We start from the raw sequence: 27,834 nt of genomic DNA, 5'->3' as shown, positions 1-27,834 counted from the left end.
TCCGCACGCTGCCCCTGCCCCAAGCGCCGACTCCGCCATTGGAACTGTGGCCAATTGGAGCTGCGGGGGCGGTGCCTCTGGGCAGTGGCGCACGGAGACCCCTGGCCCCCCTGCCTAGGAGCCACTGCCAGAGGGGTGTGGGGGTCACTTTATGGAGCAGCCAGAGGTAAGCACCACACCCCTCTCCCGCATGCCAATCCCATGCCACAGCCCTCAGCCCCTTCCCCACCTCGACCCCCTGCCCCAGCCCGGAGCCCACACTCCGCACCCAAACTCCCTCCCAGAACCTGCACCCCAACTCCCTCCCAGAGCCTTAGGCAGGTGTGCGGGGGGGAGGGGGGAGACTTGGACCCTTTTTGGGCACCACCAAAAATTATACAAACCTGCTGTCCCTGAGCATCAGCAGGGACATGAATTTACCTCTGCATACAGCATTGGGGAGGCCAATCCCCGAATATCGGGTCCAGTTCTGGTAGCCACATTTTTAAAAGGATGTTGAAAAATGGGATCAGAGCCATAAAAATAATTTGAGGGTTGAAGAAGGTGCCTTGCAATGAGAGATGTTACAAACTCAATCCATTTATCTTAAAATGGGCAGGTGGGTAGATTTGGGTACCTTTGGGTAGAGAAAATACTGGATGCTAAAGGGCTCATTAATTTAGAGGGGGAAAGTATAGCAAGAACCAATGCCTGGAAGTTGAAGCCAGACAAATGCAAACTGGACTTAAGGAACATATTTTTTTTTATCAGTGAGGATAATTAATCATTGGGACACATGACCAAGAAAGTGGTGGATTCCCCATCTCTTCCTATCAAGACTCGAGGCCTTTCAGGAAGATCTGCGTTAGCCAACCACATGTTATTGGCCACAACATGGAAGTATCTGGGTGAAATTCTCTGAGCTGTGTTATATAGGAGCTCAGACTAAATGATCTAATGGTCCCTTCTGGCCATCAACTCTATAACTGTCATGCCTTACACCTAGCATGGGCCCCCTTGAAGCGGTGAACCAGAAGGCTTGTGCCAGTGGGAGGGGTTCTAGGAGGTGGCGTGTTTATGCTATGGTGGATTTTAGGGGGTCGCCACTGATTCCGGGAGCTGGGCAGTTGGACTGTATGGTTACAAGTCTCAGAAGATGGTGGTAGATAGGAGGCAGGTGAACGGGAAATGACAGACAGAGGGGATTTTCCCTCCTAGACAAGGGATTTTTGCCACAGACACATAGAGTTGGCAGTTCCGGAATGTGTTCCCTGTGGCACACAGGGTTGGGGAAAGAACACCTCAGAGAAGATTCCCAGGTGGACTCGGAGTCTGTTAAAGGCTATTTTTACTCATGACTCAAGACAAAGGACTCTGGGAGCTTGAGAAACTAAATTTGACTTTATTCTTTCTAAGCCAGAAATAAAAGCTAAACTCTCCTCCCCACACCCAATACCCAGCTCAGCACGGAGCATTTTGGCCCCAGCCCAGCACGGTGCTGTTCCCACCTCCCGCAGGCATCAGCAACGGAGCAGCGTTGTACAGTGGGCAGAAAAATGCAGAAGATCCATTAGAGATGCCGGGATTCAGTCACAGAGAAGCAAATGCTTTGAGAGCTGGAAAGCCAGGGAGCTCGGGTTAACGGGAGCCGGAGAACGGCGCGGCACCTCCAATCCTGGCTGAGGGTTTTATCCCCATGGGATGTCCTTGGCATGCGTGGGGTGAGTGTGACAGAGAGAGAGAGTCTCTGTCATCTCAGTAAAGGACACTGTAGAGAGGGGGTATGCGTGAGAAGCTTGGTTCACAGACTCCTCATTGCTCTCCAGTCTCAGTGATGGACGTCAGCTGGCCTCAGGGCCGGCCAGGCTTGTTGACTTCACTAGTTTCCTTCCTGTCTCTGCTCAGTCTCGTCCTCCCAGGAATCACTGATGCGCCCAAATCACTCCACAAGCAGTGTCATTTGTAGCCCTTTGGGATTCAGGGACAGTTTCACCCAGTGATCACAAGCTAGTTCCTGTCTCTCTCTGGCTCCTATGTAGCAAGTTAGCAATTCTCAGCCTCAGCTGTGTGGTTCTCCAGAGAAACCCCTGTAGTTTCCCAGCCCTTTATCTCTCTCCTGACTGTATCTCCCGTCACTCCAGGGATCAGGCAGGAACTTCCTTCCCTGTTTCAGTCCCTGCCTCTCGGCCTGCAACTCTCACACTGTCCCCATCAGTGTTTGTGCTGATGGTGATGTATAATAATCATTGTTCAAATAACACTAAGATCTCATGGCAAAGGGTCGGAAAATGGTACAAATAAACCAAGAGCATTCTGGCAAATGGTCATTTGTCTTTTGGAGTCCCCACTAAATCTGCACTACGTCCTGTAAAACAAAACTAATATACTATTAGGTGACCAAACGGCCTTCAGCAAATAGAGAACAATCCGCAATACAGGGTGGACTATAAGAAACTTTCAGGTTCATATATAGTGACATCCCAGAGCATGTTCCAGTTGATTCAAAATCAGGAGAACAGACTTACCCATACTCTCCTCTGAACTATCGACACCTGCTTCATTCGGCGCCTTCTTATGTTGAAATGCTGGTTACAAAAGTTTTAACACCATCCTAATGAAAGGAGAAAACCCAAATTCCCATCTGATGGAAACTGGAATTTAAGCTCAGAACGATCACACGGTGTGGGGGATTCATTTGAATTCTCCCCCCAGGTCTGCAGCCCACATGAGTCTGACTTAGCATGAATGAAAGCAAAGATATGTGCAGGGGCATTGGATTTTTTAAAATAAACTAAGGCCAGTCCTAGGGATGGAACTGATAGAATTTCTCTCCTGTGAGGAGTCTCTAATGTCAATTCCACTTGAAGCATTTTCCACATTAAAAGATATTTAAGAGGTCTATTCCCTGTCTGACTTTCCTGATGCCTGATACAAGCTGACCCCAGCTGAAGCTTCTCCCATATTCAAGGTTTCTTTCCTCTGTGAATTCTCTGATGTCCAATATGGGTTGATTTCCGACTGAAACTTTTCCCACAGTCAAGGCATTTATAGGGTCTCTCTCCTGTGTGCATTCTCTGATGTTTAATAAGGGCTGTGTTGTCAATAAACCTTTTCCCACAGTCCAGGCACTTATACGGTCTCTCTCCTGTGTGAGTTCTTTGATGAGAAATTAGATTTGAGTTCCAGCTGAATGTTTTTCCACACTCGAGGCATTTATAGGGTTTCTCTCCTGTATGCGTTCGCTGATGTGAAATTAGGTATGAACTCTGATTGAAACTTTTCCCACAGTCCAAGCACTTATAGGGTTTATCTCCTGTGTGAGCACTCTGATGTGAAATAAGATCTGAGCTCAGAACAAAGCTTTTCCCACAGTCAAGACATTTGTAGGGTTTCTCACCTGTGTGGGTTCTCTCATGCCTAATAAGATCTGAGCTCTGAATGAAGCTTTTCCCACATTCCAGGCATTTATAAGGTTGTTCTCCTGTGTGGGTTCTCTGATGCCTAATAAGGTTTGAACCCTGATTGAAACCTTTCCCACAGTCAAGGCATTTATAGGGTTTCTCCCCTGTGTGGATCCTCTGATGTGAAATAAGGTTTGCGGTATGACTAAAACCTTTCCCACAGACAAGGCACTTATAGGGTTTCTCGCCAGTGTGGATCCTCTGATGGGAAATAAGATTTGAGCTCTGACTGAAAACTTTCCCACAGACAAGGCACTTGTAGGGTTTCTCTCCAGTGTGGACCTTCTGATGTGAAATAAGATGTGACCTCCGAATAAAGATTTTCCCACACTCGGTGCATGTGTTTTTTTTCTGCTCTCTGGGCATTCTCTGCTGGGCTGTGGTTTCCTTGAGGTCCTTGCAATCTCCACCATGATTTCTGGGTTCACACGTTTTCTTCCCTGGGTTGCATCCCAGAAGCCTCTCTGACCTGCGCTGATTTCCACAAGCTTTTCCTGGTTTACGATTCTCATAAAACTCCCCCTCGGATCTTCCCAATACTGTTTCCTGCAGACCCACGTCCTCACCACCTTCCCACTGTGGATTCTCCTTCTCATTCACCATCTCAGCACCCCCTGGAATACAGAGAGAGAATCCAGACAGGAGTCATCCCCCGTGCCGGGGAGAAAGGAACGAAAGGGGAACAGCAAAGAGGGGAAACACAACACAACAACTGCTGGGGAGACTGAGAAAGGGAACACTTACTAACCCTTCTGTAATTTTTCCTTCTCTGAAGTGGGTCCCTGGTGCTCCATGATCCATTAAAACTGCGATGTTCCTGATCATCGTCTGAGCATAATGGAGCTTCGTTCTTTTACACCCTCTCTCTCTCACTCTAGCTTCACATTGTGCTGCACCAGGGACAACAATGGCACCCCAGGGTGAAGCCAGGAACAGAGGTTTTAAAAATAAAGAAAAAATGGAGCCTCCATACTTGGACGAAATAACCTAGTTCTAACAGACAACACAGAGCACCAGGGGCCCACAAAGGAGAAACTGGATTCTGCCTCCACATCCCTTCCAAACACCCTGGGGGAAGTAAAGTCGGGGAGGGAAACTCCTGACAGATTTCGGTCTGCATGGGTGAGTGACATCTGCCCCAAGAATGGAACTGGTCCCAGGAGGGGAGGGGAAGAGAAGAGACATGAATGAATACAGACAGGACAATACAATGCTTCTGCCACCTCAAAGGATGCAGGGATGGAGATGAATTAGGTCTCCCTTGTGTCAAAGGATGCAGGGATGGAGATGAATTAGGTCTCCCTTGTGTTTCCGACTCTCCTATCCCATGGCTGGGGGAGTGGAGATCAAAGTCTGTCAAACAAAATGTCAGGACTATGAGGTCATTCCCCTGATATCGCAGGGTCTGTCTGCACAGCTGCTGAGAGGTGTAATTCCCAGCTTGGTGGATGGACAAGAACTAGCCTCTAACAATGGCAGTGTGGCCAAGGCAGCATGGGCTGTGGCTCGGATTAGCCACCTGAGTACAATCCTGCCCTGACCCTGGGCATGTACTCAGGAGGCTAGCCCTAGCCACTATCTTCGCTGCTATTTTTAGGCACTAGCTCTAGAAGAACTAGTGCATGTAAATCTACCTGAGCTGGGAATCCCACCTCCCAGATGCCATGTAGACGTAACCTAAGGGACTTGGGAAGAACCTGAGCAGAAGTCAAACTGGCCACATCATAGACCCCCCCCCCCAGCTTCTAATGACCATGGGGACAGAAATCCCTTACCCAGCGAGGTCACCGTCTCGTAATTCTCCTGCATGACGACCCTGTAGAGGGTTCTCTGACCGGGGTCCAGCAGAGCCCCCTGCCCCTCACTGAAATACACAGCCACCTCCTCGAAGGCCGGTGCTCCTGAAACAACAAGAGTCCCCCACTCAGCACCTGCTGCCCCAGCCACAATCCTACCAGTCACGGGGCTGAAGGGTCAATAAAAAGTAAGCTCTGTGGGGGCCAGAATAGCAGCATCCCACCTCCAGCCTGCTCAGAGCAGCCAAGAGGCTTCAGAAGGGGAGAGAGTTCCTTGTCCCTCCCAGCCGGTGGAGGAGGGCAGGGTCATCTCATTTATCACACACCTACTAGCCAGAGGCTGGTACGGGAGGCAGAGCCCTCGAGCAGGGTCCAGGGACAGGAATCCCAACCCCTCCCCATTCCCAGCAGCTGGGGGTGAGGGGACAGGGCCTTTCCCCTGGGCCTCACTGGTATGTGCCCCCTTCAAATTCCAGAGCAGCATCTGGCTAGTGGGTTCAGGCTCCAGCACTGGGAGTCTGGTCAGTTTTCCCAGCCCTGCCCAGGGGGTTTCTTTCCCATTCCAGAAATGGAGGAATTTCCATCCCCACAAAGGGCCTGTTCTGAACATTATGCCACAGACTGAACATGTCCCAGCAGGTTTGCCCCACTCTGTCACCACCTCCCTGGCTCTGTGTATTTCCTGCTCCAGCCCTTCGAACACAAACCCACCAGCAGCCCCCTGAAACTCCCCTCTCTGAAAGGGTTTCCCATCCCCCAGCAGGATGTGTAGTAGTCACTGGGATCTGGCAGTCATACCCCAATGGGGAGCTCCATTTTCAGAAAGGAGTGAAAGTTCATACAAAGTTACAATCACCTCTAAGAACAAATGTTGCTAGGAAAAGGTACCCAAAGGAGACAGTCTGGGTCAGCACAAACAGAAAGGTCCAAATAGTCATTGGAGGAGTGGACCTGAAACCTGGGTTTCCTAAAACCCAGGTGAGCACCCTGCCCCAGGGCTGGAGTCAGTCCCACTCTCTCTCACCCACCACATATGTAACCATTTATACATGGTGAAACAGTTTCAATGGGAGAGACTGGGGGATGTACCCCATAGCCTTATGCGCCAAACTCCAGGAGAGGGTTCAGGGCTAGGAATCACTCAGCAGAGATAGCCATCTAAGTCCCTTTGCGGGGCAGGGGCATATAACCCACCCCTCTCCACAGCATTTCCCATTGGCTAGCTCAAGCAGCTCCCCGGTCAGCAAGCTGTGTTTTGTGGATCCCATTTTTAGGTGCTTAGCTCTGCCCAGGGATAATATAGGGAGCCTAACTCAGGGCTGTGGATTCACACCTAAAAGTAATACTGACGTCTCTGTACATCTAGCCCTCAGTGATTTTCCCATCAGTATCTGGAAGACACTGGCACCCTAGTTACAGAGGATGGGTTCTCAGATATCATGGGGACATTTGATCATTGGGGAATTTAATCCCCCTCCCATCCACTCTCCATTTGGTGTCACAGATTTTTAAAGCCAGAAGGGGAAGAGACCATTGAATTTAGAAAATCTAGTCTGACCTCCTGAACTCAAGAATTGGAGAACCCACCACTTCCCTTAGTAGTTTTTTTCCAGTGGTTAATCACCCTAATTTTCCATTTGAATGTCTCTGGCTTTCAGCCATTCTTTCTCCTTGTGTCTTTTTCTGCTAGATTCAAGGAGCTTTTAGAACCTGATATTTTCTTTTCGTAATCAAGTCAATGACTCAGCTCAATATTTCTCCTTCAAAACGGAGGAACTCTTATCTAATTTTAAAATTAGAATGCAAGTATCAGTGGAATTTTGAGATTTGATATTACTATTCGACAACTGAGACTAAATTAGGGAAATATGAGAGGATTCACATGTCAGCTAATTAGAAGGGAGAAGGCAAAAAAAAAATTCTCTTAATAGTGGTTATTTAGAGAAATAAGTAAGCAATTTATACAGATAACATATTAATCTATAAATAGAGAAACTGAACACATTTTGAGGGGATTTTATATCAAAATCTGGCAAGTGAGAAAACAGAAAAAGAGAAAAACCAGCGGAGGGGTTCCAGAGCAATAGTTTTTTAATAGAGAGAAAACGGGCTAGATTAGTGGTGATTGTATTGCTATATTTATACACAGGCTTGACAAAATTTGATTTTTTTTAATCATTTCAATGGATAATATCAATGTTTGTAAGGATTTCTTTTTGATTTTTTTATTTGAATGTTCCCAGTTCCAGGAAATTATGGGGCGGGTCAGACAATAATGATTTCATGACTGTAGACATGGGGACTCAAAGAGTTAAAGCTTTATAGCCATTAAATCAGAAATAGTCAGCATCACATGTCAAAATATACCAATATATATATATATATCTCTTTCTCCTTAAATCACACTGCAAGACGCTCTCAAGCAGCTTTTTCCTTATTTTGCCTAACTGTACATTTTGATTATTATTCATGGAAATGCTTTTTCATCCATTTGTGTGTGTAGGGTGAAACTGACGTTTACCCCCCAAAATCTGGTGATCTTCCAGAAAACACCCTCCTGGTCACTATGGATGGAGAAGCCCTCTACACCAACATTCCACACAAAGATGGACTACAAGCCATCAGGAACACTATTCCCGATAATGTCACGGCAAACCTGGTAGCTGAACTTTATGACTTTGTCCTCACCCATAACTATTTCACATTTGGGGACAATGTATACCTTCAAATCAGCGGCACTGCTACGGGTACCCGCATGGCCCCACAGTATGCCAACATTTTTATGGCTGACTTAGAACAACGCTTCCTCAGCTCTCGTCCCCTAACATCCCTACTCTACTTGCGCTACATTGATGACATCTTCATCATCTGGACCCATGGAAAAGAAGCCCTTGAGGAATTCCACCATGATTTCAACAATTTCCATCCCACCATCAACCTCAGCCTGGACCAGTCCACACCAGGAAGTGGATCTCTTGACACTACGGTGCTAATAAGCGATGGTCACATAAACACCACCCTATACCGGAAACCTACTGACTACTATTCCTTCCTACATGCCTCCAGCTTTCATCCAGACCACACCACACGATCCATTGTCTACAGCCAAGCTCTACGATACAAGCGCATTTGCTCCAACCCCTCAGACAGAGACAAACACCTACAAGATCTCTCTCAAGCATTCTTACAACTACAATACCCACCTGCTGAAGTGAAGAAACAGATTGACAGAGCCAGAAGAGTACCCAGAAGTCACCTACTACAGGACAGGCCCAACAAAGAAAATAACAGAACGCCACTAGCCGTCACCTTCAGCCCCCAACTAAAACCTCTCCAATGCATCATCAAGGATCTACAACCTATCCTGAAGGACGACCCATCACTCTCACAGATCTTGGGAGACAGGCCAGTCCTTCCTTACAGACAGCCCCCCAACCTGAAGCAAATACTCACCAGCAACCACACACCACACAACAGAACCACTAACCCAGGAACGTATCCTTGCAACAAAGCCCGTTGCCAAATGTGTCCACATATCTATTCAGGGGACACCATCATAGGGCCTAATCACATCAGCCACACTATCAGAGGCTCGTTCACCTGCACATCTACCAATGTGATATATGCCATCATGTGCCAGCAATGCCCCTCTGCCATGGACATTGGTCAAACTGGACAGTCTCTACGTAAAAGAATAAAGGGATACAAATCAGACGTCAAGAATTATAACATTCAAAAACCAGTTGGAGAACACTTCAATCTCTCTGGTCACTTGATTACAGACCTAAAAGTGGCAATTCTTCAACAAAAAAACTTCAAAAACAGACTCCAACGAGAGACTGCTGAATTGGAATTAATTTGCAAACTGGATACAATTAATGGAGGCTTGAATAGAGACTGGGAGTGGATGGGTCATTACACAAAGTAAAACTATTTCCCCATGTTTATTCCCCACCCCCCATTGTTCCTCAGATGTTCTTGTCAACTGCTGGAAATGGCCCACCTTGATTATCACAACAAAAGGTCCCCCCCCCCTTGCTGGTAATAGCTCACCTTGAGTGATCACTCTGGTTACAGTGTGTATGGTAACACCCATTGTTTCATGTTCTCTGTGTATATAAGTCTCCCCACTGTATTTTCCACTGAATGCATCCGATGAAGTGAGCTGTAGCTCACGAAAGCTTATGCTCAAATAAATTTGCTAGTCTCTAAGGTGCCACAAGTCCTCCTTTTCTTTTTACATTAGAACAAAGGTTCTCAAGCGGGGTCTGGGGCCCCATGGGTGGCCACGAGCAGGTTTCAGGGGGTCCACCAAGCAGGGCCAGTGTTAGATTCCCTGGAGCCCAGGGCAGAAAGCCGAAGCCCCATTGCATGGGGGTGAAGCTGAAGCCTGAGCAACTTAGATTTGCGGGGACCCCTGTGGCGTGGGGCCCTGAACAATTGCCCTGCTTGCAACCCCCTAACGCCGGCCCTGGCTTTGTTGTGGCACAGCTGGGCCGGGGAGTTTTTATAGCAAGTTGGGGGGTGGGGGGGCTTCAGAAAGAAAAAGGTGGAGACCCCCTGTAGTAGGAGACAGTGTGAGCGGGTCACACTCGGGGCTGTTCAGGAGAACAGGATCCTGCCCCCTTTCAGAGCAGGTGGCTCTGATGGAGCAAACAGGGCCCCAGCAGCCGTTCAGGGCTGGGCAGATTCACCCACCGCTGGGGCACGAAGGGGCCTGTCTCAGGGGAGGGAGGGGCTCCGAGTTTTCTAATGGGGTTACAATAATTACCACCCCCCCCGACTCCATTTCAGTCTCATTTCTCTCCCCTCCCCTCCCTGACAACCCAGCCCCAGGGACACAACAGGGAACCCCCCTGGGGCCCGCCCATGCCCGCCCCCCGGCCGCTCTCCCCCCTGCCCGAACCCCCGCGCTGGCCCCGGGCGCAGATCCTGGGCAGAGCCCGGGCAGCGACTCGCCGCTGGGGCCGCAGCTCCGGTCCCTCCGCCAGGCGCTTCCCAGCCAGGGAGCAGCTCCCCGGGGCGGCGGGAGCTGGGGCTGCGGGGCCGCTTGTGCAGAGTCACTGTCCTGCCCGGCCCCGGCCCTTTCCCCCGGGTCCCCCCATCACCTGCGGGCTCCGGCTCGGGGGCTGGTGCGGGCCGAGCCCGGGGCGGAGCGGGGGGTTAGTGCCGGTCTCTCCCCGCACAGACCCCGCCGGGGAGCAGCAGCGGCTCGGCCCGGCCCCCGGCTCGCAATGGAGGAGGCGGCGGCAACGTCTGACCCGGGAAGGTAAACAGAGCCCGAGCGTGGGCAGGCTCCTAGGAAGGGAGGATGCTCAGTACCAGCTGCTGAAGCTGCTGCCGGGACTCTGCCCGCCCTTGGCATGACACTGAGTTTTTTTATTCCTTGTAGAGCCTCATCATTCTCCTTCATGAACACCCTGCCGATGGATGCCACTGTGCTACTTAATTGATATTTTTAACAGCAAATAATCATTGAAAGTATTAATAGTTCCTAGCAGCTTCAGTATTCATGTTTCTAGCAAAAAGAAAAGGAGGACTTGTGGCACCTTAGAGACTAACCAATTTATTTGAGCATGAGCTTTCGTGAGCTACAGCTCACTTCATCGGATGCATACTGTGGAAACTGCAGAAGACATTATTATATACACAGACACCATGAAACAATACCTCCTCCCACCCCACTCTCCTGCTGGTAATAGCTTATCTAAAGTGATCATCAAGAAGGGCCATTTCCAGCACAAATCCAGGTTTTCTCACCCTCCGCCCCCCCACAGTCAAACATGTTTCTAGCAGAGCACTCCCTGTTTGCATTGCAACATTCGTTTTAATTCTACACTTTTGTTCCTTTTTTTCATTTTTTTTTAAACACAGGTTTATTCTTTGGGATCATGTGACATTCAGGCTGACGGATTTCCAGGTTTGTTGTCAAAACTTCTTCAGTTTTCTCCCATGCGGATTCCCTTTGTTACGTGTTATTTTGCCTCTCTGTCCAGCACCAGCACCCAAGTGCTTTTCCATGTCAACAATTGTGTGTAGAACGTGGTTCCCAAATATTCACTGCAGGCCAGATTTTTAAAGGATGAAAGCACCTGGATGCTTCTGAAAATCCCAGTTGCCTAACTACCTTTAAAAATCTGGCCCAAAGGACACTATAGTATCCGTATCTTGTATGAAATCCTAATCAAAAGCAAATTTCTACTGTATTTTTTTTTTTTACTAAATATAGGCACACAACCCTGAGATAAATTGATAACCACAAGTATTCAAAAATCCATACACCTAAGATGGTGCACAACTCAATACTGCTTTGGACTTCCAGCAACAGGATTTCCCCCTCCCTTTGTAATTGAAAACTTACTAAAAATCCTTAGTTTTAAGAATAATTCCCTATCTTGCAAACACTGAAGTGCCCACTTTACTCTTCTGTTACTTTGCTATCATGACTGCTATCATGTCCCCTTTCAGTTGTTAGGCAAAAAGATTCTTTTCCCCAAGAATCAGGCAAGCACAGACAATACTGAAGGGGGGTTTATTCACAGTACTGGGAAGACTGACAAGCCACTTTGAAAATATGGTGCCATAGTGGCCAGTTATATACATTCTCTTATCAATTCATTTGCATTTATCTGTACATACAGAGACAGACATTGTTGCAAATCAAAAGAAAACCCTGAACAAAGATAAAAATAAGAACAGTACGTACATATAGAGGTCATCCTAATTGCATCAAACATCTATAACTACCTTGTGGGGGAAGGAGGTGGGGTGGGAGTGGGTAGGGATGAGTGCTTACAGACATCCCGTGGGCTGTGAAAGGGCGGATAGCATTGGTCTAAGAACTGAGTTACTGGGCGGGCATTGACCATATAAGCTGAGCTAAGGTATCAGGTATTGACAGAAACTATGTTCTTGCTTTTCAGCAGTTTCTGTCTTTTCGGCTGGCTGAATTTTAACTCTTTCCAGGCTGCCAGCTGCTGGTGTAGGTGACATGGCCATGGCTACTGTAAAGAAGGGCAAGCCTGAGCTCAGGAAGAAGGTGTACCTGGCAGTGGTAATTCAGCAGTGGAAATCATACCGGAGAAAAGACGGGGTGTTCCTCTATTTTGAAGACAACACGGGAGTGATAGTAAATAACAAAGGGGAAATGAAAGGCTCCGCAATCACAGGCCCTGTGGCTAAGGAATGCGCATATCTGTGGCCCAGGATAGCCTCCAATGCTGGCAGCATTGCATAAACCTGCTCCATCCTCGTTGTAAAGATAAAATAAAAGTGGTTGCACCAAAAAACAAAACAAAACAAACAAAAAAAACCACACAGTCTTCTCTTCTCCAAAGTAAACAAAGTCCATTTTTTTCAGTCTTCCTCGCAGGTCACGGTTTTCTAGCCCAGAACTGGACACAGTACTCCACTTGAGGCCTTATCAGTGCTGAGTAGAGAGGAAGAATTACTTCTTGTGTCTTGCTTATAACGCTCCTGCTAATACATCTCTGACACTAAGCGCTCTTGTATTCACACCCTACACACTCTTGTAATAATCTTTGTACAAAATAGGCCTTGTGAGATAGCATTTGAAAACAAATAACTCACTGATCATTAATCATCATGCATCATGTATGTATGTGTTGGGTATTAAGTTATGGACATATGCTGGAATGAGAACTAAAATGTCTGCAAACAGGGTGTGTCAGGTGGAGTTGATAAACAGGTCTATCCTAAAGAAAGGAATGTGTGTTCACCTCAGTTTACATATAAGCAGTAAAGAGACGCATCAAGCTATCAAGGGGGTGGAGGCAAAGCTCACACAAACAAGGGGGGGAGAAGACAGCATGGCCTCTGCACCAAGGAGATGGAAGCTTGGTCTGGGTTTTACTCTTTAGAAGAATGCATTTCAAAGGTTTACTAGGCTATAAAGAAAGAGGGGCTGAACCTCATGTGATAAACAATTGAATCAACTGATTGTATGCAATATTACTGTGTTATAAGAGAGTCTAGAGTGAGGTCTTTTCTGAAAGCTAGTGACACACTGATTAATATTATTGTGAATTAACACTGTGAAAGGAATCATGGATACTCATTTATATTAGGCTGTGGAGTCTGCCCAGAGAGGAGAGCTATCTACCCAAGATCCATAAACCTGGAAATCCTGGGCGCCCCATCATCTCAGGCATTGGCACCCTGACAGCAGGATTGTCTGGCTGTGTAGACTCCCTCCTCAGGCCCTACGCTACCAGCACTCCCAGCTATCTTCGAGACACCACTGACTTCCTGAGGAAACTACAATCCATCGGTGATCTTCCTGAAAACACTATCCTGGCCACTATGGATGTAGAAGCCCTCTACACCAACATTCCACACAAAGATGGACTACAAGCCATCAGGAACACTATCCCCGATAATGTCATGGCAAACATGGTGGCTGAACTTTGTGACTTTGTCCTCACCCATAACTATTTCACATTTGGGGACAATGTATACCTTCAGATCAGCGGCACTGCTATGGGTACCCACATGGCCCCACAGTATGCCAACATTTTTATGGCTGACTTAGAACAACGCTTCCTCAGCTCTCGTCCCCTAATGCCCCTACTCTACTTGTGCTATATTGATGACATCTTCATCATCTGGACCCATGAAAAAGAAGCCCTTGAGGAATTCCACCATGATTTCAACAATTTCCATCCCACCATCAACCTCAGCCTGGACCAGTCCACACAAGAGATCCACTTCCTGGACACTACGGTGCTAATAAGTGATGGTCACATAAACACCACCCTATACCGGAAACTATTTTTTCCCCTTGTTTATTCCCCCCCCCCGCCACTGTTCCTCAGATGTTCTTGTTAACTGCTGGAAATGGCCCACCTTGATTATCTCTACAAAGGGTTTTCTCCGCCTCCCCCCACCGCCCACTCTCCTGCTGGTAATAGCTCATCTTAAGTGATCACTCTCCTTACAGTGTGCATGATAAACACCCATTTTTTCATGTTCTGTGTGTATATAAATCTCCTCACTGTATTTTCCACTGAATGCATCCGATGAAGTGAGCTGTAGCTCACGAAAGCTTATGCTCAAATAAACTGGTTAGTCTCTAAGGTGCCACAAGTATTCCTTTTCTTTTTGCGAATACAGACTAACAGGGCTGGTACTCTGAAACGAGCTATCTACTTGTCTCCTATTTAAATTAAGCATGGTGGAATCGAACAATGGAAGCCCCATTTACATAGAAATCACACAGGAGGATGGCAAAAATAAGGAGTTTTAGCCCACGAAAGCTTATGTTCAAATAAATTTGTCAGTCTCTAAGGTGCCACAAGTACTCCTTTTTCTTTTTGCTGATACAGACTAACATGGTTACCACTCTGAAACGGTAGGATGGGAAGCTCACAGGAAGGAAAGAACAGCCTGAGGTCCTCCTGCCCCTTGAAACAAGTTAATTGAACTTTGGGAGATATCTTTAGTATCCATCACTAGACAGATACAAGAGGGCAGAACTCCCAGTCCCGTATTGTCCCCAAATCCAGTGCTCTCCAACGTCCAGCTCAGAGAAATAATATGGTTCCTTTGTTCCTCTAAAGACACAAAAACACATCACAGTGTGTCATTAGCTTTCAGAAAAGACCTAACTTAAGCTTCTCCTGCTGGGTGTAGACTCCGTGCTGTCTTCTCCCTGACTTGTTTGTGTGAGGTTTGCCTCTACCCCTTGGTAGCTCTATGTGATAGCTATATGTAAATTGAGGTGAACACACATTCCTTTCTTTAGGCTAGACCTGTTTATCAACTCCCCCTGCATACCTGGTTTGAAGACATTTTAATTATCATTCCAGCATATGTCCATAACTCTTAATACCCACCACATACATACATGATGCATGATTATTAATGATCAGTGAGCTATTTCTTTTCAAATGCTTGTACAAAGATTATTACAATACTATGTAGGGTGTGAATACAAGGGTGCTTAGTGTCAGAGAAGTGTTAGCAGGAGTGTTATAAGCAAGACACAAGAAGTAATTCTTCCACTCTACTCAGCATTGATAAGGCTTCAGGTGGAGTACTGTGTCCAGTTCTGGGCGCCACACTTCAGGAAAGAAGTGGACAAATTGGAGAAAATCCAGAGGAGAGCAACAAAAATGGTTAGAGGGCTAGAAAACTATGACCTGTGAGGAAGATTGAAAAAAATGGGTTTGTTTAGTCTGGAGAAGAGAAGTCTGAGAGGGGACATGATGACATTCTTCAAGTAGGGAAAAAGTTGTTATAAAGAGGAAGGTGGTAAATATTTCACTGACTCAAGTCTCCTTTAGCAGCTCAATACATCCTATTGGCTAGGCAATGGGATGCCCTGGGCCTTCAAGAACACAGCCCTGGGAAGCGGGGGCTGAGATGTACCCTTCTGCAAAGGGAGGGAAGAAGCCCCTTTGACCCACAACACCTTATTTTTGCAACCACTCCTGCTGGCTCAGCCTATCTGGGGTGACTTTCATCCCTTCCGCCCCACTTATCTCTGGCGTCTCCCCTCTGCCACCATCTGGCAGAGCATCTGCCCCATTCTTAACCCCCCGGGCTCCTACCCCCGCCACCATCCCTGATTTTGCCCCTGGGCCCCTCTCCTTCCCCTGCTGCCAGCTGCCTGACCCTCCTGGGCAGTCAGGTCCCCCCCTGCAGAGATTCTGCCCCTTCCTCCCCTCCGATTGCCCCCTCTTAGCCCCTGGAAACAGCAGGGAGACTCATTGCCATGCCAAGGGCGGGCAGAGTCCCGGCAGCAGCTTCAGCAGCTGGTACTGAGCATCCTCCCTTCCTAGGAGCCTGCCCACGCTCGGACTCTGTTTACCTTCCCGGGTCAGACGTTGCTGCCGCCTCCTCCATTGCGAGCCGGGGGCCGGGCCCAGCCGCTGCTGCTCCCCGGCGGGGTCTGTGCGGGGAGAGACCGGCACTAACCCCCCGCTCCGCCCCGGGCTCGGCCCGCACCAGCCCCCGAGCCGGAGCCCGCAGGTGATGGGGGGACCCGGGGGAAAGGGCCGGGGCCGGGCAGGACAGTGACTCTGCACAAGCGGCCCCGCAGCCCCAGCTCCCGCCGCCCCGGGAAGCTGCTCCCTGGCTGGGAAGCGCCTGGCGGAGGGACCGGAGCTGCGGCCCCAGCGGCGAGTCGCTGCCCGGGCTCTGCCCAGGATCTGCGCCCGGGGCCAGCGCGGGGGTTCGGGCAGGGGGAAGAGCGGCCGGGGGGGGGGCATGGGCGGGCCCCAGGGGGGTTCCCTGTTGTGTCCCTGGGGCTGGGTTGTCAGGGAGGGGAGGGGAGAGAAATGAGACTGAAATGGAGTCGGGGGGGGGGGTAATTATTGTAACCCCGTTAGAAAACTCGGAGCCCCTCCCTCCCCTTAGACAGGCCCCTTCGTGCCCCAGCGGTGGGTGAATCTCCCCAGCCCTGAACGGCTGCTGGGGCCCTGTTTGCTCCATCAGAGCCACCTGCTCTGAAAGGGGGCAGGATCCTGTTCTCCTGAACAGCCCCGAGTGTGACCCGCTCACACTGTCTCCTAATGCACGTGTGCCAGGCAGCCTGAACGACCTGCTCTTGGTGTCGTGTGGGGGGGTTACAGTGAGATCAATCTGCTCAGATTTTGTTTCTCTTCTACATACCTAGGCTTGGAAGGATGAGATTTTAGGGGGTAAAGACCAGTTTCACCTTACACACACAAACGGATGAGAAAGTACAATAAAGGCTTTATTATCCGGCATGTTGGGGGAATGGGGGGTGCCGGTTAATCAAATATTCCCATTCACTGGGAGTAATACTTACCCACGGAATACTAATTCTCAAAGAATTAGAATACAATAAAACGAATACCGTATAAAACAGTAGACAGGTACTCACCAATCCAGTCATGGTACTGCACTGCAGAGTGGTCGGTTTCTTGAAGAACGTAGGTGTATACAGGGAAAGTTTTCTATACAGCAGGTTATCTAATGACACTGCCTATCACTCTGGGCAGCGCATGGCCTACACCCAGATCACTAAAAATACACAACACTAAAACGATACTGAACAGAATTTAATCTTTCTGGGATGATTCAGAAGGCACTTCAGGATCTTGCAGTGCCTCAAGGTCATCATCATCGACATCAGTTATCATTGTAGACGTAGAAAGTGTAGGAGATTGGACTGAATCTGTTATGACATGCCCTGGAAGCTGCTTTTTTGAATAAATCCCTGATATCCTCTTGCTGACTTGTCTTCTGCCTCTTTGGCATAAAAGCAGACTGCAGAATATGCAATTGCATAACCTCCTGGGCAGTATACTTGACCCGGTTACTAGATTGAAGATTTGTATTGGGAGAGATCAGAAATGCCAGTTAATAGAGCTTGCTGGTTGATAAAAGTGCCGGACAACACAGCTTTTACTGTATTTCCATTAATAATAATCAAAATGTACAGCTAGGCAAAGGAAGAAATATGCTGCTTGAGAACTTCTTACAGTGTGATTTAGGGATATATAAGATTTCCTCAGTTTTGGAGGGGAAATATTACCCTGGGTCATTGATTTGATTACAAAAAGAAAATATCGGGTTCTAAAAGCTTCTTGAATCTAGCAGAGCCAGGCAGAAAGAAGAAGAATGGCTGAAAACCAGATGAAATTCAAATTGAAAATATAGGCTGATTGACCATTGGGAAAATCTACCACGAGCAGTGGTAGATTTTCCATCTCTTGAGATCAGCACTGGGGGGGTTTCTGGTAGAGGCGTCTGAGTCAAACACAAGGAACTACTCGGTGCAGGAGTAACTGGATGAATTGCTCTGGCTTGTGTTATTCAGGAGGTCAGACTAGACTTTCTAAATTCAATGGTCTCTTCCCCTTCTGGCCTTAAAAATCCATGACTCCAAATGGAGATTGGGTGGATGGGGAATTAAACTCCCCAGTGATCAACTTTCCCCCGGATATCTGAGAAGCAAATTGTTTCCTACATATTTAAGGAGCCTCCCTCATCTAGGGGAGTAGTGTCTCCCAGAGAGTGATGGGAAAATCACCCAGGGCTACATGTACAAAGGGACTTAGGTATTACAATGATCAGCATAGTAGCACCTAAGGTTTAGGTGTCTTGAATCACAGTGGGAACCACAACCTGAGTTGGGCTCCCAGGCTCCCTCTATTATTCCTGGGTAGAGCTAAGCACCTAAAAACGGGATCTACAAAACACAGCATGCTGACTGGGGAGTGCCTGAGCTAGCCAATAGAAAATCATAGAATCGTAGGACTGGAAGGGACCTCGAGAGGTCATCTAGTCCAATCCCCTGCATTCATGGCAGGACTATGTATTATCTAGACCATCCCTGACAGGTGTTTGTCTAACCTACTCTTAAAAATCTCCAACGATGGAGATTCCACAACCTCCCTGGGTAATTTATTCCAGTGCTTAACCACCCTGACAGGAAGTTTTTCCTAATGTCCAACCTAAACCTCCCTTGCTGCAATTTAAACCCATTGCTTCTTGTCCTAAAATGCTGAAGAGAGGAGCGAGTCAGATGCGCCACCCCTCAAAGGGACTTAGGCGGCTATCTCTGCTTGGTCATTCTCAGCTGAGAACCCTCTCCTGGAATTTGATGCATAAAACTATGGGGTTTTCCAGGGTACGTCTCTCCGAGGGCATGTCTACACTACAAAATTAAATCGACTTAAGTTAGGTCGACCTATGGCCACCACAGTAATTAAACCGGCTTTTCACGTCCACATTACACTCCTTCTGTCGGTGGTGCTGGAGCACTCCCCGGGCAGTGGGGCTCCGGCTGTCAGCCCCACACAGGCACTCCAGCTGTTAGCCCCACGCGGCAGGGCTCAGGCTGACGAAGGCAGCAGCAGGTGATGTAACCAAAGCAGTGTCTGCATGAACACTGCATTAACCTAAATACATTGACCTGAGAGATGCCCCTTTCATGGAAGTGGAGTTATTAACTCCATATACTGGGCGACCTACATCGGTGGGAGCAATATTTCAGTGTAGATGCTCACAGAGTTAGGTCAATGTCAGCTCCTCATGTCGATCTAACTCTGTAGTGTAGACCAGGCCTCAGTGTCTCCCGTTAAAGCTGTTCCACCATGTATGAATAAATACATATGCATTGGGCAAGAAAGAGTGAGATTATCTTCAGCCCTCTGGTAGAGCCCTCACCTGGGTTTTAGGAGACCCAGGTTTCAGATCCACTCCTCTCATGTCTATTTTGACCTTTCTGTGTGGGCTGACCCAGCCTGTCTCCTTTGTGTATCTTTTCCTAGCAACATTTGTTGTTGTCGGTGGTTGTAACTTTGTGTGAACTTTCACTTGCTTTCTGAAAATGGAGCTCCCCATTGGGGTAGGACTGCCAGAACCCCAGTGACTACAACACATCCTGGTGGGGGATGGGAAACCCTTTCAGAGAGGGGAGTTTCAGGGGGCTGCTGGTGGGTTTGTGTTCGAAGGGCTGGAGCAGGAAATACACAGGGCCAGGGAGGTGGTGACAGAGTGGGGCAAACCTGCTGGGACATGTTCAGTCTGTGGCATAATGTTCAGAACAGGCCCTTTGTGGGGATGGAAATTCCTCCATTTCTGGAATGGGAAAGAAACCCCCTGGGCAGGGCTGGGAAAACTGACCAGACTCCCAGTGCTGGAGCCTGAACCCACTAGCCAGACGCTCCTCTGGAATTTGAAGGGGGCACGTACCAGTGAGGCCCAGGGGAAAGGCCCCATCCCCTCACCCTCAGCTGCTGAAAATGGGGAGGGTGTTGGGATTCCTGTCCTTGGACCCTGCTCGAGGGCTCTGCCTCCCGTATCAACCTCTGGCTAGTAGGTGCGTGATAAATGAGATGACCCTGCCCTCCTCCACCGTCTGGGAGGGACAAGGAACTCTCTCTTTCTCCACTTCTGAAGCCTCCTGGCTGCTCTGAGCAGGGTGGGGGTGGGACTCTGCTACTCTTCCCTGCCCCGAGCTTCCATTTTATCGGCTCTCCTCGGCCATGAATAGTGGGATTGTGGCTGGGGCAGCAGGGGCTGAGTGGGGGACTCTTGTTGTTTCAGGGGCCGGTGACCTTCGAGGAGGTGGCTGTGTATTTCACCTAGGGGCAGGGGGCACTGCTGGACCCCACTCAGAGAGCCCTCTCCAGGGACGTCATGCAGGAGAACTACGAGACGGGGACCTCGCTGGGTAAGGGAGTCCTGTCACCTTGGTTATTGGAAGCTAGAGGGGACCATGATGTGGCCAGTTCAGTTTCTGCTCAGGTTCTTCCCTGGTCACTTAGCTTACATCCACACGGCATCTGGGAGGTGGGATTCCCAGCTCAGGTAGATTTACATGCACTAGTTCTGTTCGAGCTAGCGCCTGAAAAGAGCGGCATTTGTAGCATATTGGGCTAGCCACCAGAATATGTGCCCAGGGGCAGGGCAGGATTGTACTCAGGTGTCTAATCCGAGCCACAGCCCGTGCTGCCATGGCCACGTTGCTATTGTCAGACACTAGTGCTTGTCCCATCTGCCAAGCTGGGGATCACTCCCTCAGCCACAGGATAGGGGAGTCGAAAACACAAGGAGGTGACAAGCATCAGATTGTCCTGTCTGTACTAATTCATTATTTTTAAAACTTCTGTTTCTGGCTTCACCCTGTGGGGCCATTGTTATACCTGGTGCAGTACACTGTGAAATTAGAGGAAGAGAGAGGGTTTAAAAGAAAGAGGAGCCTCCATGCTTGGAGGATGAGGAGGAATATCCCAGTTCTAATGGACCATGGTGCACGAGGGACCCACTTCACAGAAGGAAAAATTAGAGAGGGGTTAGTAAATGTTCCCTTTCTCAGTCTCCCCAGCAGTTACCGTGTTGTGTTTCCCCTCTTTGCTGTTCCCCTTTCGTTCCTTTCTTCCCCGGCAAGGGGGATGACTCCTGTCTGGATTCTCTCTCTGTATTCCAGAGGGTGTTGGGATGGTGAATGAGAAGGAGAATCCACAGCGGGAAGGTGGTGAGGACGTGGGTCTGCAGGGAATGGTATTGGGAAGATCAGAGGGGAATTGTTATGAGAATCGTAAACCAGGAAAAGCCTGTGGAAATCAGCGCAGGTCAGAGAGGCTGCTGGGATACGACCCAGGGAAGAAAATCTGTGAACCCATAAATGATGGTGGAGATTGCAAGGACCTCAAGGAAACCACAGCCCAGCAGAGAATGCCCATAAAAGAGAGAAAATACACATGCACCAAGTGTGGGAAAAGCTTCTTTCAGAGGTCACATCTTATTTCCCATCAGAGGATCCACACTGGAGAGAAACCCTACAAGTGCCTTGTCTGTGCGAAAGGTTTCAGTCAGACCGCAAACCTTATTTCCCACCAGAGGATCCACACGGGAGAGAAACCCTATAAATGCCTTGACTGTGGGAAAGGTTTCAATCAGGGTTCGCATCTTATTAGGCATGAGAGAACCCACACGGGCGAGCAACCTTATAAATGCATGTACTGTGGGAAAGGTTTCATTCAGAGCTCACATCTTATTAGGCATGAGAGTACCCACAGAGGTGAAAAACCCTATAAATGTATGTACTGTGCGAAAAACTTCATTCAGAGCTCAGATCTTATTAGGCATGAGAGAACCCACACTGGTGAGAAATCCTATAAATGTCTGGACTGTGGGAGAAGCTTTGTTCTGAGCTCAGATCTTATTTCACATCAGAGTACCCACGCGGGAGAAAAAACCTATAAGTGCCTGGACTGTGGGGAATGTTTTAATCAAAGCTCATACCTTATTTCACATCAGAGAATGCATACAGGAGAGAAACCCTATAACTGCCCTGAGTGTGGGAAAACATTCAACAGGAACTCAAATCTGATTTCACATCAGAGAACTCACACAGGAGAGAGACCGTATAAGTGCCTGGACTGTGGGAAAAGGTTTATTGACAAGACAGCCCTTATTAAACATCACAGAATCCATACAGGAGAGAGACCCTATAAATGCCTTGACTGTGGGAAAAGTTTCAATCAGAGTTCACATCTTATTCGGCATAAGATAACCCACACGGGGGAGCAGCCCTATAAATGCCTGGAATGTGGGAAAAGTTTTTTTCTGAGCTCAGATCTTATTAGGCATGAGAGGACCCACAGAGGTGAAAAACCCTATAAATGTCTGGACTGTGGGAAAAGTTTTGTTCTGAGCTCAGTTCTTATTTCACATGAGAGGACGCACACAGGAGAGAAACCCTATAAATGCCTTAAGTGCGGGAAAAGATTCAGCTGGAGCTCAAATCTGATTTCACATCAAAGAACTCATACAGGAGAGAGACCGTATAAGTGCCTGGACTGTGGGAAAAGGTTTATTAACAACTCAGCCCTTTGTAAACATCAGAGAATCCATACAGGAGAGAGACCCTATAAATGCCTCGACTGTGGGAAAAGTTTCAGTTGGAGATCAACTTATATCCGACATCAGAGAATCCACATGGGAGAGAAATCTTGAATATGGGAGAAGCTTCAGCTGGGGTCAGCTTGTATCAGGCATCAGCAAACCCATACAGAGTATAGACCTCTTAAATATCTTTAACATGGAAAATGCTTCAAGTGGAATTGACATTGGAGACTCCACACAGGAGAGAAATTCTATCAATTCCATCCCTAGGACTGGCCATAGTGTCTTAAAAAATAAATCCAATTGCCTTGAACATATCTTTGACTTCTTTCATGCTAAGTCAGACTTGTGAGGGCTGCTGATGAAAATGTTGACAGGTTTCAGAGGGGTAGCCGTGTTAGTCTGTGTCAGCCAGAATAACGAGGAGTCCTTGTGGCACCTTACAGACTAACAAAAGGACTCCTCGTTGTTTTTGATGAAAATGTTGCGGACTTGGAGGGGAGTTTCAGTGAATCCTCGATACTGTGCGATCGTTCTGAACTTAATTCCCGGATTCCATCTATGGGAAAAGCAGCTTGTGGGCTTTTTCCTGCCCAGCTCAGGTTGTTTGCAGATGGGAATTTGAGTTTTCTCCTTTCGTTAGGATGATGTTAAAACTTTTGTAACTAACGTGCTCATATAAGAAGGCTACTTTCTGAGATCTGTCATTTAGCCAGTTCTCAATCCATTTAATGTGTGCTTTATTGATATTGCTATTTTTTTAACCAGAATGTGATGCAGTAAAATGCCTTAAAAAAGTTTTAAGTGTATTCCATCTACCCAGTTATCTTTACCAACCAAATGTTTAATCTCCTCAAAGAATGAAATCAGATTTGTTTGACAAGACCTATTTTCTATAAAGCATATTGACTGGCATTAATTATGGTCCTATTCTTTAATTAAATATTAATTATATCCCAAACTACCTTTTCCATTATTTTACCCAGGATTGATATCAGGATAAGTGGCCTATAGTTATCCAGGTCATACCATTTGCCTTTTTGGAATTCTTCAGGAATGTCCCTGTTATTCCACGATTTTTTAAAAATTAATATCTTTGGGGCAAAGTTCTCCTCAGAAAGCTCTTTTAGAGCTGTGAGGTGGAAGTTATCCAGGGCTAGCTGATGGGAAAATGTTTATCCTTAGTAAATGTTGTTGAACATCCTCCTTAGTTACTAATGGACTGGAAAGTATTTCTTCATCTTCATGTGATACAAGCACATCATTCTGTTTCTTTCCAAACACAGAACAGAAATCTTTATTAAACACTTCTGCCATTTTTGCATCCCTATTAACAATTTTACTATCTCCGGATAGTAATGGGCCTATACCATTGTTAGGATTTCTTTTGTTCCTAATATACTTTACCAACTCCTTCTTACTGCCCTCAGCCCTGCCATCCATGGGTTATTCCCTGATGTCTTTAGCTTCCCATATCAATTTTCTACACTTCACAACTTCTAATGTATATCAATTGCTATCTATTTCCTCTTTTTTCCCTTCATTCTGTGTTGCTTTTTTATTTCTAATTGCTGCCTTTACTTCACCATGGAACCAGGATGGGCTTTTAGTCAAAGTTGTCCTCTTTCTCAACTGTAGAATCATGTTGGGTTTTTGTTTGTTTGTTTGTTTGTGTTGTTGCCATCTAATAACTCTTCTTACAGAAATCCCCATTTTCAATCACATTTTTTCTATCCAATTTTTTCTTCCCAGTCAATTTTGCTCATAATTTTCCTTAGCTTTGGGAAATTTCTCTTTTTGAAGCACCAAGCATATATATATATATGTTACTGGTTGGGACTAACCTTTGTTTGCCCAGATTGAATGTAATCAGGTCATGATCACTGATCCCTAGGCAATCACCTACTTCCAGGCCAGTGGTTATCTATCGTGAGGTCCAAAATAATTACCTCATTTGAGGGGCAATATCTTTTGTTTTAAAAAACTGCCATTTATAATTTTTAGACAATCTCATGATGTTTTACCCCTGGCTACATGAAACCTCCAGCATATGTCTCCCAAACTGGAGTAATCCATAATCAACACAATTTTTCTTTCCAGAAATTACAGACAGGTGCTTATGGAGTAACTCCTCTAGTTTGATTCAATGGCCTATCACAGACCCACACCAGGATCTTCTCCTGGGCTTTGTAAGTTAGCACATTGAGCCATGCACCAACATTCTGACCCATACAGCAGTATTGGCTCAACAGTTCTCTCATATGTGCTGATTTTTATATTAAAATGTTTTTGGCCCTGCATACCTTGTGGAGTTGGAGTATGAGGAAAGCTAATGGGTGAAAAGATATTGACTGCAGAAATGAGCTGGTTGATGGGACTATTGAGAGCTTCAAGACTGCAGAAAATAAAAGATGAAGTGGTAAGAAAATGTGTAGGGCAAGAAATAATGCTTTTACAGAAGATTAAAGAAAGACAACTTGCAACTGGGTCAAGAATGGACCAGAAATCACACATGGCGCTTGTGACAGTCTGTAACCTAACGTTCACCCCTTTTACAAGACTCGGATACATTTTGTACAAAGTATGCCTTGTGAGGTATTATTTGAAAACTCATAATTTGCTGAACATTATTGCCCTGGTAAAATATGTGTGGCAACATTTTATGTAAAGTTATAAGATTCTACTGTATGACGTGACTGAGACATGTTCCAAGTTTAGAAAAGCAGGCACAAACCAGTTCCTCAGAGGCATAGGGCAAACTGATGCTTTAGCCAGGTGTCAGTGAAATCAAATGGACTGTCACTTGGCTAAGCGGCCATTCTTTGGTAGGAAAAAGGGTGTGAGTGAGAAATTTATATCTTGGCTAAGAAACAGCTGGAGGTTCCCGTCCCCACAGATTTTTTTCTGTCTCCTGAGCCCCAGCTGGAGTTCATTCTCAAAGAGCAGAAAAATGGATAAGCGTCAGAACAGACACCCCAAGTGATCTCCCCTTTCTGTCCACAGCAGCCACAACACCTGAAGAAAAGACACCACTTTGAAGTGGGGGAGGGGTCCTGGCTGAAAGGATTCCAGCCAGCCAGACTGCTAAAGCATGTGGTGAGAGAGATTTTTTGCTTTACATTCATTTCACTTGTTAAGTTAGGTAATAGTTGCGTTTTACCTTGTATTTCTTTGTAACCAACTCTGACTTTTATGCCTCGTTACTTGTAATCATTTAAAATCTACCTTTCTGGAGTTAATAAACCTTGTTTTATTGTTGTATCTAAACCAGTGTGTTTGGATTGAAGTGTTTGGGAAACGCCACTTGAGATAACATGATTTGTACGTACCATTCTCTATTCATGAATTGACGGGCTTTATACGAGCTTGTGTTGTCCAGGAGGCAAGTCTGGGACTAGGAATTTGGTGGTGTTACTCTGCAGTGTCATTCAGGAGTAGCCGGCCATAGCACTCCTACAATAAGCTGGAGGCATTGTGCATGCTTGAAGCTGTGTGTCAGCAGACCAGAAGTGGCTGCCGTCAGACTGAAGCAGTGTAAAGGCATCCCAGGCTGGAGAATTGAGGGGACGCAGCTGTTCAACAGTCCAGATTGCTGTGACATTACTCAGGGTACAATGCAAATCGGAGTACCAAGCAATTAGAAATAGAGGAAGACTGAGGCTGCGTTGACTAGACATGGTGAAGAATGTCATAGAATAAAACGGACTAAAGAGGACGGAAGCCATGATCGGATATAAGACAGAAGGTGGTGGGAAGACCAGCTGCTGCTGAGCTGGTGGATGGGAAACAAAGAAGGAGAAAAAGACACTGAACCACATGCATTCAAGGTCCTGCAGTTCCGAGTTACCAATCACTCTAAATCAGGTAATGCCCACTCCGTCTTTCCGAAACAGGTTGTAAACAGAGATTTTAATGTTGCAATCGTAAGGATCCTCCCACCAATTTTCAGTAAAGCCAGTTCTATCAAATTTCTTCTCATCAGGGAGAACCTCCAGCTCCTTCCTGCCTGTCACCCAGATTCCCAGGGTTTGATACAAAGCAGCTGATTTCTTTCCCCCTCTTCACATCCTTTGCCACATGGGCTCAATTTGTTTGTGGCACGCTAAGGTGCATTCGTACTGCATATGCCTTCTTAGCACCCTCCCCTGTCATTGCTAATTTAACTTGGGCCTAGCTGCTCCCGCTCGTCTCCAGAGAAGATTAGCCCCCCTCCCTGGGAGATGCAGGCTGTCCCATTCAGACAGCCCTCCTCTCCCACGGGAACATAGCCCAGTATTCAACAAAACCCAAACTCCCAGGTTCAGACCTGTTGCAACAGCTAATGATTCACCTCCAGTATTTTCCACCTTTTCTCACTCATGGGACCAGAAGGATCCTTTGCGTAGGATTCTAACACACCATTCTACTGGAGCACCAGCTGCCGGTTAAGTGAAGGCCAGCTTACTGTTTCAATGTGGACACTTTGGGTTACAGGTTACAGCCACTGAACCCAAGTAACAGCCAAGCCCTGGACGTTTGAGTCTGGCCCTGGGGAAAAATAGAAGCATGTTGCTAAAATCTGCCTGTCAAAGGGTTCTTTTTGGGGGGAATGAAATCGAAGCTGAGCAGAAATGCACAGGCCCTGAAATAGCTTTAGGAAATAGATGGGGATAAATTGGAGAGAGGTCAGAGGAGAGCAGCACAAATGAAAGGTTTAGAAACCCTATGAGGAAAAGTTAAAAAAACAACTGGGCAGGGATATTTGGCTTAGTGTCAAGCTGTCATTCAGCAGCTCGAGCATGAATGCCAAGCACGGGGCAGACCACTGCAGACAGGGCCCAAACCCCAGCTGAGTTCTATACTTAGATTTCACCAACCAGATATTATGTGTAAACTCTTCAGGCCCCAGTAGCCTAACCATGTCACAGACGGCCTCCTTGGACACTCATCTTTCTTGCCCTCTAGGTGAGTTTCCTTTGGTGATAGACGGTCCCTTATACCCAAAATCACAACAATATTCACCTTATTCCCAGTCCCATAGGACCGGTCACTTACCCCGGGTCAATTTCACCGTAGATCTTACACCAAAGACAACACTTGTAGCCAATCCAGTAATAAACCAGCAAGATTTATTAACTAAGTTAAAGAAATGGGAGTTATTTACAGGGTTAAAGCAGTTAAACATATACACGTGAATGAGTTACAATCTTTAGTTCCAAAAAGTAAGAAGAGTTTCTATCATAAGTAACCTTTACAAGTCTTTTAGGGCTATC

General features: G+C 47.1%; 3 protein-coding genes across 8 annotated transcripts in view; 1 reads left to right on the top strand and 2 right to left on the bottom strand.

Moving 5' to 3' along the window:
* The window catches only part of LOC114022341 (zinc finger protein OZF), a 793,526-nt gene that overhangs the window by 115,589 nt on the left and 650,103 nt on the right, over nt 1–27,834 (bottom strand). The gene's annotated exons all lie outside the window — the stretch shown is intronic.
* Nucleotides 1,362–9,332, bottom strand: LOC102942208 (zinc finger protein 501). Its single transcript, XM_043528230.1, has 3 exons — nt 9,290–9,332; nt 5,216–5,341; nt 1,362–4,054 (listed from the first exon to the last, which is right to left on the bottom strand). Exons 1-3 carry the CDS (start codon nt 9,330–9,332, stop codon nt 2,943–2,945), a joined length of 1,281 nt encoding a protein of 426 aa, XP_043384165.1. The 3' UTR covers nt 1,362–2,942.
* Nucleotides 16,058–25,863, top strand: LOC102942426 (zinc finger protein 883). The gene is made up of 3 exons (XM_037913988.2): nt 16,058–16,228; nt 20,279–20,405; nt 21,162–25,863. The coding sequence occupies exons 2-3, from the start codon at nt 20,372–20,374 to the stop codon at nt 22,691–22,693; spliced, it is 1,566 nt and encodes a 521-aa protein (XP_037769916.1). The 5' UTR covers nt 16,058–16,228; nt 20,279–20,371; the 3' UTR covers nt 22,694–25,863.

Source organism: Chelonia mydas, chromosome 14, assembly GCF_015237465.2.
Source record: "Chelonia mydas isolate rCheMyd1 chromosome 14, rCheMyd1.pri.v2, whole genome shotgun sequence".
NCBI lineage: Eukaryota > Metazoa > Chordata > Testudines > Cheloniidae > Chelonia > Chelonia mydas.
This window is presented reverse-complemented; position numbering and strand designations above follow the sequence as displayed.